The sequence below is a fragment of the Leucoraja erinacea genome, unplaced genomic scaffold (assembly GCF_028641065.1).
Source record: "Leucoraja erinacea ecotype New England unplaced genomic scaffold, Leri_hhj_1 Leri_1702S, whole genome shotgun sequence".
NCBI classification, from domain to species: Eukaryota; Metazoa; Chordata; class Chondrichthyes; order Rajiformes; family Rajidae; genus Leucoraja; species Leucoraja erinaceus.
In genome coordinates, this window is record NW_026576004.1 from 4,791 (window position 1) to 18,665 (window position 13,875).

At 45.3% G+C, this 13,875-nt stretch overlaps 1 protein-coding gene across 1 annotated transcript; it reads right to left on the reverse strand.

Moving 5' to 3' along the window:
* Nucleotides 1–1,622: 1,622 nt before the first annotated feature.
* On the reverse strand, nt 1,623–11,753 carry LOC129716120 (E3 ubiquitin-protein ligase TRIM39-like). Its single transcript, XM_055666004.1, is given in 7 exon segments — nt 1,623–2,117; nt 2,119–2,207; nt 5,700–5,818; nt 5,908–5,930; nt 7,342–7,575; nt 10,901–10,996; nt 11,088–11,753. Coding segments are annotated over 7 exon segments (1,560 nt in total). The 5' UTR covers nt 11,640–11,753; the 3' UTR covers nt 1,623–1,670.
* Between the last annotated feature and the right edge of the window lie 2,122 nt (nt 11,754–13,875).

Below are 13,875 nucleotides of genomic sequence, written 5' to 3' on the forward strand. Positions count from 1 at the left end.
ACTACGCCACAATGCCACCCTAAAGATGCTTTATAAAGATATTTTATTTTTGCTCCAGTAAAATTATTATTTTATTTTTATTTTATTTTTTTATTTTTTAGAAGTAAAGTACATTACATTAATACAAGCCAAATATAACTTATTACATTTCTTGTACCACTTCATTTTTTAAGCTTTCAAAAGAGAAAAAAGTAAAGAAAGTGAGAAAGAGTCGTGATTGTGTGAAAAAGTGATCAAGAAAAAAGACCCATTACGCGAAGAGTTAGAGAAAAAAGTTAAGAAATAGGCCGTAGAAAAGAAAAAAGAGAAAATGAAACAAAAGCTCTATTAAGAAGACAGAGCAGAAAGGGATATACCAACTTCGTATGTTTCATCCCCCCTTACCAGGTCCTGAAACCATTTCTTTTCAGAGTACTGTTGCACCTTATACTTGTAGTAAGTCGATAAATGCAGACCACGTCTTTTGGAAGTGGTCTGATTTGCCTGCAAGAAGGAGTCTCATATCTTCCAGGTGTAATGTTTCGAACATATTTGAAATCACATATTTATTGTTGATATAGGGGCGTTTTTCCAGAATTTAAGTATAAGTTTTTTTCCCGTTATTAACCCGTAATTAAATAGATTCTTTTGAAACACAGTTAGTTCAGGGCTGCCCTCCATTGTTCCAAAAATAATCAATTCTGCTTTTGGTATCAATTTTATTTTAACTAATTTTGTGAAGATTTCAAAAATTTCAGTCCAAAATTTTACAAAAAACAAATGAGTGCGTACAGTTTTGGTCTCCTAATCTGAGGAAAGACATTCTTGCCATAGAGGGAGTACAGAGAAGGTTCACCAGACTGATTCCTGGGATGGCAGGACTTTCATATGAAGAAAGACTGGATAGACTCGGCTTGTACACGCAGAAATTGAGAAGATTGAGGGGGGATCTTATAGAAACTTACAAAATTCTTAAGGGGTTGGACAGGCTAGATGCAGGAAGATTATTCCCGATGTTGGGGAAGTCCAGAACTAGGGGTCACAGTTTAAGGATAAGAGGGAAGTATTTTAGGACCGAGATGAGAAAATCATTTTTTACACAGAGAGTGGTGAATCTGTGGATTTCTCTGCCACAGAAGGTAGTTGAGGCCAGTTCATTGGCTATATTTAAGAGGGAGTTGGATGTGGCCCTTGTGGCTAAAGGGATCAGGGGGTATGGAGAGAAGGCAGGGATGGGATACTGAGTTGAATGATCAGCCATGATCATATTGAATGGCGGTGCAGGCTTGAAGGGCCGAATGGCCCACTCCTGCACCTATTTTTCTATGTTTTCTATAGTAGCTCCAGCAAAATTATGGGGTGAAATGATTCTCGGAATAGTTTGCATGATACGGTGTTGTGCAATGTGTTGGAGAATTGAGTAACGGACGAGGTGACGCCAGGTGGCAGCCTGTTTGAACTTCCTCATTCGGGAGGAAGTGGATGTACTTGTGGATACAAAGTGTTGGAGTAACTCAACGCTTTGGGTATCATTCTTGGGGGGAACCAGCTGAGTTACTCACTTTGCACTTTGCGAAATTGCTCGCAATTTGTTTAATTTGACGACGTTAAAATTGACTGATCGACAGACAGACAGACAGCTCTGATTTCAGTTGCTGTTTATTTCACTCTACCCACATTTACATTTTTTTTTACACACCCGGAGCGGAACCGGAGCAGATTCTCAGCCAGTTGTTTCCATCACAAGTCCCGAAGAAAGGATAAAGTTTCTCCGTGAATTTATTCCCAGTGAAGGTGTGGAGATGGGACTTGGTGTCCGCGTCGTAAAATGAAACTGTCCCGGACTCGTAACTGAGATAAACTCCCACCCTCCCGGGGATGGGACGGGCGGGGAGAGGGGATTGAGGGGAGGTGAATGCATCAAACCTGTCACCCAACCGCCTGATGCTCCAGACTCCAGTCTCCGGGGTCAGTGTGACCCCTCTCTTCCTCTCCACAGACTCTGCGGCGACTCCCAGACTCCAGCTCCGACTCCCCGCCACCTCCACCTCCCAGTAATGTCTCCCCGATGTGAATCCCTCCGATCCCAGCACACACTCCCAGCCTGTAAACCTCTTCCCGGTGTCAGGGAGACTCCTCCAGATCAGTCCGGGTCAGTCTCACCCTCTTCCGATCCTCAGACACCTCGAGCCGCGCATGCGCTGTTTCCACATCCAGGGTGACGGAGACTGGGGGGAGAAGCAGAGAATCAGAGAGTCCCCGGGGGTCGGGGGGAGACTCGGGCACAGGCGGGCGGACAACTGACACCTTGCCCGGGGTTTCACCCACAACCACATCGGGTGGACAACACACATCTTTCCCAGAGTTTTTATCCAGGGATGGAGAGGGGAATTTCGTGGGGTGGGGGAGGGTGGACGGGGAGGACGAGTGCGCAGAGTGAGGAGGATTGCGAGATTGCAGTGGGGATGGAGAAATGAAGCGGGCTATTCATATATGGAGGCAGATTGGAGCTAGAGGATATTGAGGTGAGTGGTAGTTTGAGGTTGTTAAAGAGGAGGTAGAGGTGTGGGGTGGAGTGGCCATGATCATAGTGAATGGGAGGGGGAGACATGAGGGGCCAGATGACCTGCCCCTGTTTCTTTGAGTGGAGGGTGAGAGAGAGGGAGGGGTGGCTTGGACCATGGAAGGAAGCAGAGGTTGAATGATCGGGTGTTGGACAGAATGGGTGGAGACTTGTGGTTGTAGGGTCGCTGAAAGAGAGGGGATTCACGGGTGGATTTGATGTATGTGTACAACTAAGAACACACTGATCTCATTGTGAACCAATATATGAACTTCACTGAGGGACTTGTCAATGTTGTGCATGTAAGGCTGGTCCAGAAAGTGAAGGCAGGTGGGATCCAAGGCGAGCTGGTGAAATGGATCCACAATTGGCTTGGTGGTTGGAGGTAGAAGGTAGCGGTGGAAGGATGAGTTTTCTGCTTGGAGGTCTGTGACTGGTGGAGTGCAGCAGAGATCGGTGCTGCAGCAGGGATATCAAATCAAGAGTGCAGGTTTATCTTGAGAGCAAGGAATTTTAAAGTGGATCTGAGTAGTAAGTTTTCTTTACACTGAGAATGGTTGATATCTGGAACATGCTACAGAGGAGGCGGTGGTGAGATCTAATCATTATATTTGAGGCACTTATCTAGGTGAGGTGCAGAAGAATACCAATGTAATGTGGGCAAATCGATTAGTAAAGCTGGGAAATAGGTGGACATGGACATGATGGGCCGAATCGCCTGATTCTGTAATGTACAACCATGGCTCTCAGCTCCAAGAGCACTGAATGACTGAGTCTCCACAGCCACCAGTGCAGGGAATTCCAAAGGTTCCCCAGTCTCTGCGTGCAGTAATGTCTCCTTATCTCTGTCCTACATGGTGCAGCCCACATTCTGAGAGGGTGCCCGTTCTCCACTCCCCTCACACAGGGGAAACATTGAAACATAGAAATTAGGTGCAGGAGTAGGCCATTCGGCCCTTCGAGCCTGCACCGCCATTCAATATGATCATGGCTGATCATCCAACTCAGTATCCCGTACCTGCCTTCTCTCCATCCCCCCTGATCCCCCTCCCCGTAGCCACATGGGCCACATCTAGCTCCCTCTTAAATATAGCCAATGAACTGGCCTCAACTACCCTCTGTGGAAGAGAGTTCCAGAGATTCACCACTCTCTGTGTGAAAAAAGTTCTTCTCATCTCGGTTTTAAAGGATTTCCCCCTTATCCTTAAGCTGTGACCCCTTGTACTGGACTTCCCTAACATCGGGAACAATCTTCCTGCATCTAGCCTGTCCAACCCCTAAAGAATTTTGTACGTTTCTATAAGATCCCCTCTCAATCTCCTAAATTCTAGAGAGTATAAACCAAGTCTATCCAGTCTTTCTTCATAAGACAGTCCTGAGATCCCAGGAATCAGTCTGGTGAACCGTCTCTGCACTCCCTCTATGGCAATAATGTCCTTCCTCAGATTTGGAGACCAAAACTGTACGCAATACTCCAGGTGTGGTCTCACCAAGACCCTGTACAACTGCAGTAGAACCTCCCTGCTTCTATACTCAAATCCTTTTGCAATGAAAGCTAACATACAGTCCTCCCTGCATCCAGACCACTGAGCCCTGTAAGAACTTTGTGTTTCACTGAGATCGCCTCCAATACACCAGAACACTCGAGTACACAGGCCTAGTCTACTCAATCTCACCCCGCACAGCAAATTCATTGTCCCAGGAACAAGTATTGTTAATCTTTGCTGCATTTCCTCTGTGTCAAGTCTGTCTATTTATCGGTACACAGGAGCATAGGAACACAAGAAAACAGGAGCAGGATTAGGATCCGCTCCTCAGGCTTGCCCCTCCATTCAATGTGATCATGGCTGATCTAAGCTGGCACCAATTCCTCTTCTGTGTGAGTTCCCCATAATCTTAAATATTCAATCAATCAAATATTTATTTGTAGCCAAGTTGCACATATCCAATAACTCAGCCTTTCACCACCACCTTGGGCACAACATTCCAGATATTCACTGCCCTCTGAGAGATGCAACTTCTACACACCGCATGAGAGGCCGCTCTGGAAGGTTGGATCTCATGGAATCCGGGGTGAACTAGCCGATGGAATACAACATTTACCTGAAGGTCACAGACAGAGGATGTTGGTAGAGGGTTGTTTTTCAGACTGGAGACAGAGTCCACTGTTGTTCCTTATTTATATACACGATTGGGTGTGTATGTAGGTTGCACGGTTAGTCAGTTTGCAGATGGAACTAAAATTGGTGACATTGTGGAGAGTGAAGAAGGTTATCTGAGAGTAAATGGGATCCCTGTGAACTGGGCCAATGGGCTCAGGAACGGCAGGTGGGATTTATTCATGTGAAGGTGAGGTGATGCACTTTGCTGAGACAAACCAGGGCAGGACATACACAGTAAACGGGGAACGTTATAGAACTGAGAGATCTCGGGCTGCAGGTACACAGTGCCATGGAAGATGCAACAGTGACAGGCAGGGTGGTGAAGAATGTGTTTGTCACTCATGCTTGCATAGGTCAGGATATTAAATACAGCGTTTGACACAATACAGTTATTAGTAAATTAGAGAGGGTGCAAATGGTTTACAATAATTTCCTCAGGTCTGAAGGGCTGGGTTATAAGGAGACGTTGGACAGGCAGGGACATTTGTCTTTGGAGCCCATCCGGCTGTTTTTATAGATGTTTTCACAGATAAGGTGAATAGCCTAGTATTTTACCCAAGGTAGGAGAGTTTAAACCCAGAGTGCATCAGTTTAAGGTGAGAGTGGAAACAGTAAAAAGGAACAGCTAATTCAGTCATTGCGTAGTGCATGTATGGAACAAACTGACAGAGGGAGTGGACAAGGCAGCTACAATGATGACATTTTACAGACAGTTGGTTAGAGACATGATTCAGAAAGACGGAAGAATATGTGTCAGACTCAGGCAAGGGGGACTAGCTTGGTTGGGCAACATGGTTGGCATAGTCATGTTGAGTTAAAGGGCCTGTTTCTGTGCGACATCTCTCTCTCTGACTATGTGATGCTTTTCTGCAGCTGTGTTTGGTGGAAGATCAAATCTTCAATTTCCCTTGAGTCCAAAATACCATTAATGTTTGCATCTACACATAATTTAAAGATTCCAGAAACAAGAACAATGGAAAGAGTATAAGCTTTACCTTGTTTGATGCCATCATGTGTTTCTGCCAATACCATGTTGTACAAAAAAGGATTATCAAATTTTTCAATCAGCAAGTTATCATCTACCACCGGCAGTGGTTTGGCTTCATCACAAACCCTGCAAATATTTAACAGCAGGATATCATCTGAGCATTAGAAATATATTCAGCAAAACCTTACAATGCTTCAGTCAAGACAATGTCCTACCTTTGCTTGCGACCAGCTTCTTCCTGAAATAAATAAAACAAAATTCTCAATTGACTGAGGGACCAAATTTCTACAACCCTCTGATAATTCCCATTTCCCAACTCTTATTGCCGCTGCCATGCAGACAGAAAGCGGATATTGCCGCAGAGATGTAGAACGATGGGGGAAAGCACAAGGAATGTTCATGAGAATGACGTCATAACTGAGAGGATGGAACTCAATGCAAAGATAGACACAAAAAGCTGGAGTAACTCAGCGGGACAGGCAGCATCTCTTGAGAGAAGGAAGGGGTGACGTTTTGGGTCAAGACCCTTCTTCAGACTTCGGGTCCCAACCTGAAACGTCACACATTCCTTCTCTCCAGAGGTGCTGCCTGTCCCGCTGAGTTACTCCAGCTTTTTTGTGTCTATCTTCTGTTTCAACCTGCATCTGCAGTTCCCTCTTGCACAGAACTTAATGCAAAGACTGGGCAGGTCATGGGATTTTATCTGTAGAACATGTCAGAAATGATGAGATAGAATTTAAAATTATCAGTGGATTTTAATGGATGGGGGTGAAATAATATCTCTGCTTGTGGGGAGACCAAAAATCAAAGCTGGAATGTAACATGGTATTCAACAAGTACTGAAAAGAATGCACTGTTCGGAACATGGACCTCACTTACATTGGAGGGACTGAAGCCAACAGCTGAGATAAATTTAAGTGCAAGCGGGATAAACACGTGACATCCTGGAATTTGGGGTATTGTTACCGGGTGTGGAGAGTAGATGGGAGGGATGATGAGTGGAGCAGAAAACTTGACTGGATAGGATGGGCCAAATGGCCTGTCTATGATGTAGAATGGGATGTCATTCTATGGTGAAACAAGGTGCACAAAACATACAGAGCAAATTCCCCCAAGGTGACCACCCACTGCTGATGGGAACCGGATATAGATGATCAATCTGATGTGTGCGCCACGTTCTAGATTTCAATGTTAATCCCCACTATGTGGTCATGGCTGATCTAGCCCAGGACTGAACTCCTCTTCTTTGCCTCATTTCCATCGATTACAATCCCCCGAATTTTCAAAAATGTATCTTCCTCTGGTTTAAATACGTCTCACAGGTTAAACCTCTCAGATTCTCTAGGTTGGAGAATCCCAGAGATTTACTGCCCTCTGTCCATTCGTGGTCCTTGGGATCAGATATAGGATCACCCGTTGTTGTTCTAAACGCTACATAATACAAACATCTCTCTACATTCTGGCCAGACAGTCCTGAGATCCCATAGATTCAGCGGGAGGACAATTCGTTTCTGAACAACAACAGCTGGAACAGAGGGAACATTTACTCAGTTCCGAATTACTGGTAAATGCAGCATTTATTTCTGCAATGTCACCCACCATATTGTGACTGCACTTTCACTTCACCAAACTGTAGTGTAACCGCTCACCTTCAGAAACACCACACTGTCTTTTTGATCCATCTGTTGCTGCAACTTTAAGAGTTCCTCCTGAATGGATTTTAAATTCTCTTGAATCTTTCCAAGATTTGTCTCCATTGGATTTAGAATCTTCTTCTCTTCCTCCCGGATATCTGCCAGTGCGCGCTGCTCTTTCTCAGTGAGAATCTGGTGCAGTTCAGCATACTGGGATGTGATCTTGGACTGAAGGTTGTGTGACTGTTCCTGTGTAATAAAAGGTGAAGATCAATATATCATGTCACTGGTTGTGTTTCATCACGACTTTAACAGTGACATTTGTCCCGGGCATTTTTTATTTGCTTTGGCAATTCAAGTTTGTCTAAGGTAGACAAAAATGCTGGAGGAACTCAGCGGGTGAGGCAGCATCTATTAAGAGAAGGAATAGGCGACGTTTCGGCTCGAGACCCTTCTTCAGACTTCAGAAATGTCATGAGGGTAATGTTATTGGGAGGTTTCACGACCCCCATGACCCGTACTGTTGTTATGCTACACCAAGTGGAGTACACGCGATGAACTGCAGGTAGGCACTTACCACTGTTTCCAGCGTAGCGGGCCCGTTAAAACCCCCCGCTGAAATTGTCACTTTTTGCCTGTAAATAATTATGTAAATCGGGATAAGCGTGAGAGACATTTAGCCTACTTCACAATTCCAAAAGTGAGGAGAAATGACGGTAGATAGAAGCGAGAGCTGAAGGGCCAACAACAGCCAGAGTGCTTGGCGAACATTGGCCGTTTGCTCACTGCATTTCATCAACTAAGGCATTATTTGTGTTTTTTCTTGATTCCTTTGTTATCTAAAAAGTTTCAGAAGTGATAAATCTGGCTGTAAAATTTTAAAATCGCCCATGTTTCTCAAGTGGGTTTTTACTTACACCAAGGAAACGCCTCTGAAGCAAAATTTACAGCGAGATTTATCACTTCTGAGACTTTTTAGATAACAAAGGAATTAAGAAAAAACACAAATAATGCCTTACTGTTGATGAAATGCAGTGAGCAAATGCGATAATTCCCAATATTTTCAATTCCGATATCTGCACGGCCAATGTTTACCAAGCACTTTAGCTGTTGTTGTCCCTTCAGTTCTCGCTTCTCTTTACCTTCATTTCGCTTCACTTTTGGAATTCTGAAGTTGGGTACATGTCTCTCACACTTACCCCAACTTCCACATTTTTACAGCACAAACATTCAACATTTTGGCGGTTTTTAACAGGTAGGAAAGTACGCGTTTCTTGCATTAATAACATATACCGGAAGTTACGGATGTCCTCCAGATGGATTGAGCGGCTCCATACGTTAAGCCCTATGACTCAGTGGCCTTACATACAACCCCCCCCCCCCCCCCCCCACATCACCCATCAATCCTCTACCCCAATACAATTCCCTGCTGCCTGTTCCTTTTCACGTGCCCATTAATACCCATTCATCCGTCCACAGCCCACTTTCCCAGGGATTATAACAGTCCCCGATTGACCATTGAACCAGCGTGTATTGGGGACGTGGAAGGAATCCGATGCGGTCACAGGGAGAAGGCGTGAACCACACGGGCAGCACCCGAGGTCAGGATCGAACCCGCTCACCAGAACTAGGAGACAGCAGCCAGGGCCGGCCTTAAACCGATTTGACCGATTGCTCACAATTGGGCCCCGCGCCTAATGGGGGCCCCGCACTAATGTTCCGTATTTCGTACGGAAATACGAATTCTCTTTGTTAAATAAAGATTTTTTTTTAAATTTGAGTATAGGAGCAGGGAGCTTCTACTGCAGTCGTACAGGGTCTTGGTGAGACCACACCTGGTTTATTGCATACAGTTTTGTGCTCCTAATCTGAGGAAGGACATTCTTGCCATAGAGTGAGTACAGAGAAGGTTCACCAGACTGATTCCTGGGATGCCAGGACTTTCATATGAAGAAAGACTGGATAGACGGCTTGTACTCGCTAAACTTTAGAAGATTGAGGGAGGATCTTATAGAAACGCACTAAATTCTAAAGGGGTTGGACAGGCTAGATGCAGGAAGATTGTTCCCGATGTTAGGGAAGTCCAGGACAAGGGGTCACAGCTTAAGGATAAGGGGGAAATCCTTTAAAACCGAGATGAGAAGAACTTTTTTCACACAGAGAGTGGTGAATCTGTGGAATTCTCTGCCACAGAAGGTAATTGAGGCCAGTTCATTGGCTATATTTAAGAGGGAGTTAGATGTGGCCCTTGTGGCTAAAGGAATCAGGGGGTATAGAGAGAAGGCAGGTACAGGATACTGATTTGGATGATCAGCCATGATCATATTGAATGGTGGTGCAGGCTCGAAGGCCCGAATGGCCTACTCCTGTACCTATTTTCTATGTTTTTATGACTGCGTCCAACTGCTGTCTGGTTCGTTGATCGGTTTGCTAGATATGAACTGTTTTGGGAGAGAAAAATGCTCACGGCAGACCAACCGTGTAAAACAGAAATTGATCAGATATTGAGCTTCACACAGTGAGAAATCATGTGAAATAATCACTGGATTTAATTTTAAATGAATGTACCTGCATGTTATACTGTTTAGTTTGGATATACAACCAGTTGTCCACTGTACCTGCATGTTATACTGTTTAGTTTGGAGATACAACCAGATAGTCTACTGTACCTGCATGTTATACTGTTTAGTTTGGAGATACAACCAGATAGTCTACTGTACCTGTATGTTATACTGTTTAGTTTGGAGATACAACCAGATAGTCTACTGTACCTGCATGTTATACTGTTTAGTTTGGAGATACAACCAGTTGTCCACTGTACCTGCATGTTATACTGTTTAGTTTGGAGATACAACCAGATAGTCCATGTTATACTGTTTAGTTTGGAGATACAACCAGATAGTCTACTGTACCTGCATGTTATACTGTTTAGTTTGGAGATACAACCAGACAGTCCACTGTACCTGCATGTTATACTGTTTAGTTTGGAGATACAACCAGTTGTCCACTGTACCTGCATGTTATACTGTTTAGTTTGGAGATACAACCAGTTGTCCACTGAGTTCACACCGACCAGCGATTTTTGTTTTCCTATTTGATAATTTTATTTGTCGGTCAATCAAACGCTGTCTCTAAGGGGGTTGTATCCAATCACCAACCAGCTTGCCTTAATATTCCCGTCCAATCAACAAATAGGTCTCCCGTCCAATCAGCCGCTGTCTCCATGGACATTGTGTCCAATCACAAATTGCACTTTAATGGAAAATAGCTGCTGCGGTAAAGGTTGGAAGCCGCGGAGCTACTGACAGTCAAACGGGAGGGAGCAGGAGAGATTCACACAGTGTAGAATCCATAGCACCTAGTGTACAATTTCATAATATAAACTAAATAACTGGGCTGACAGACCTTGGCTGGGAATCTGGGGTTCACCAAAATTGTTCCCAATTGGGCCCCGCACCCCCTAAGGCCGGCCCTGACAGCAGCACTACTTGTGTCACTGCGCTGCCCTATTATTACACACGTCACAGGGATCAAATCCACACAAGATCAGGAAATCGAAACTTAAAAGCCTCACCTGAACTCCAGAAATCTTCTGTTTCTGTTGCTGCTCCATTCGCTGGATCTCTGATTCCTTTTTTGTGAGAGACTGGATGGAAGATTTCGCCTGATCCTGAGATTGTGATTGAAAATCAGAGAATAAAAATGTTAGATTATAAAGATGGAATTAAACAATGACGCGATCAAAATCGGTTTGCTTTTACCTTGTAGGTTTCAACAGCTTCTTTAACCGGCATGAAGCTGTGAGACTTGTGTTCCCGCCCAGCTGCACAAACCAGGCAGATCAGCTTCTTGTCAGTTTCACAAAACAGCTTAAATTCTTCCTGATGTTCCTCGCACTGAAGTTTACTTTCCTTCTCTGTCCGATTCAAACTCAGTGTTTGAGCTTTCTCAGACAGTCTCGCCAAGGCCCGATTCACCCTGAGGGTGCGGTCCGTAAACTCCTCTCTACATTCCGGGCAGGAGTTTCTCCCCTCCCTGTCCCAACTCTGTGTGATACAGGAGCGGCAGAAGTTGTGCCCGCAGTCCAATGATACCGGATCGGTGAAGAAATCCAGGCAGATGGGACAAACTGCCTCCTCGGTCCAACTCTCGACCTGCTCTTTCGAAGCCATTTTAACATTTGATTTTAACCATCCACTTCCTGGTTTAAAACGCATTCCCAATCGCTGAAACTGCTGACACTGCGCACGCAGCCGTCTCGGGGAATGAATGTAATTCGGCTGCAAGTGTTCAGTGTGAAGATGCAGAAACATGGAACTGCAGATGCTGCTTCACAACAAAAAGGCACAAAGTGCTGGATTAACTCAGCGGGTCAAGTAGCACCTCTGGAGAACATGGACAGGTGATGTTTCGGGTCTGGACCCTTCTTCAGACTGATTGTAGGGGCGGTGGGTGGGAGATGGAAGAACGATGGAAGGAAGGGGGCAGGACAAAGCCTGGCTGGTAATAGGTTGACACAGTTGAGGGGGAGAGGGGGGGAGTTGATGGGCAGACGGTTGGACAAAGTCCAGAGATGAAAGACAGAAAGTGTGTGACAAAATGATCGAGGACTTGCGAATTGTGTCCTGATCTTCAAACACTCTTCTCCTCAGACGGCCAAATGTTGTGCAGGTGCACTGAAGCCGCTGGTGAATTTCACCATCAATGTCTGCCTTCCTCTGGGAAGAGGAGCGCCGGCCACAGGACCCGAGGGTCACCATCGTTACGACCATTTTAAAGGAAGGAGACAAATCCACCCGCGGAAACTATGGAGGGTTCTTCTCCCGCTCTCTACCACAGGGAGGGGTCAGTTACACATTAAACTGTCCTGAATATAGATGAAAGCGGAGAGTAGCGCTTGGGACAATATAAGGCAGGATAAAGAGCTGGGGAAAACTGCAGAGTAGATTCACGAAGATGGTGCCAGGATTTGAGGGCCAGAGCGAAAGGGAGAGGTTGGGCAGGGAAGGATTTATTAATTGGAGCGCCGGAGGCTGAAGTGCATGGGATCAAGAGGTGAATGGATAGGGTGAATGCACAGTCTTTTACCCGGAGTAGTGGAGTCGAGAACTAGAGGACACAGGTTTGTGGTGAGGAACAACACCTCATATTTCGCTTGGGCAGCTTGCAACCCAGCGGTATTCATATTGATTTCTCTAAATTCAAGTAACCCTTTCATTCCCTCTCCCTCCTTCTCCCCTACCGACCATAGGCGTCCCGCTAGTTTTACTATTCGTGTTCCATAATTATCATCTCTTCCACAGTCATCAATTGATCATTGTGGGCTCCATTTTACCTTGGACATCGGGACTTTCAACACAAACGCACTGACTCCAACAGCTACCCAGTCTGTGCCTCCTCCAGCCCAGCCTCCTGTGAGGATGCCATCCCCTTCTCTCAGTTCCTCCATCTCTGCCACATCAGTGCTCCACATGAGGTGTGTAGGAAGGAAATGCAGATGTTTCTATGAGGTGTGTAGGAAGGAAATGCAGATGCTGGTTTAAACCGAGGATAGACACAAAAGGCTGGAGTAACCCAGTGGGATAGGCAGCATCTCTGGAGAGAATGAATGGATGACGTTTCAGGTCGAGACCTTTCTCAGAGTGGTTCAGGATCACAGAGGGGGAGCAGCGAGAGGTCTTCTACTCCAAGACATCAGAGGTGTCCTCTTTCTTGAGGAAACAGGGCTTCAACTCTACTGTAATTGATGGTGCCCTCGCTTGTATGTCCACCACTATCTGCACATCAGATCTCACCTTCCTCCCCTCCAGAGAGAATAAGCGTAGAGATCCCTGGTCTTCATCTTTCACCCCATCATCCCATCCCCAGGCGCTTTCCCCTACAACCCACCAGGGGAGGCGCCACTCTGTCCCTACACCTCCACCCTCACCACCATTCAGGAACACAAACAGCCCTTTCATGGGAGGCAGAGATTCACTTGCATCTCCTCTATCCTCGTCTATGGCACTCAGTTCTGTCGATGTGGCCTCCTTTACATCTAAACGCCTCTACTTCCTCAGAAGACCGAGGAAGTTTGGCATGTCTCAACCTTTGAAGAATTACGAGTCCGCTGTACCAGAGTGAATGAATTGGTGTTGATGTTGATCGGCCGAGGACAGTATAGGTCTTACTGAGGATGTGTAAATGGGAGCAGGGAATGAAATTGGATAAAATAATCCAAGAGAGGAAAATAACGCTGAATTCACTGAACCTCTCGCAACTTTGTCGGCGCCAGAAACGTGGCGACTCTCTCTGTACTGCCTGGGTGAGGTCTGCATTTTACCGGATTACAAGCAAAAACAACGAATTTCACCGTCCCTTGATACATGTGACAATAGAGTATAATTGAATCATTGAGTTGAATTCAAGTTTGCACGTGAGACTGTTAAATAAAATAACAGTGTTTGCTATAGAACGAATATTATTGTGCAGCCTAATATAATGAACAATTCACGATAGGAAACACGGTGTATTTCGTTTAAGGGAATGAAATTTTCCCGAAGCTGGTTA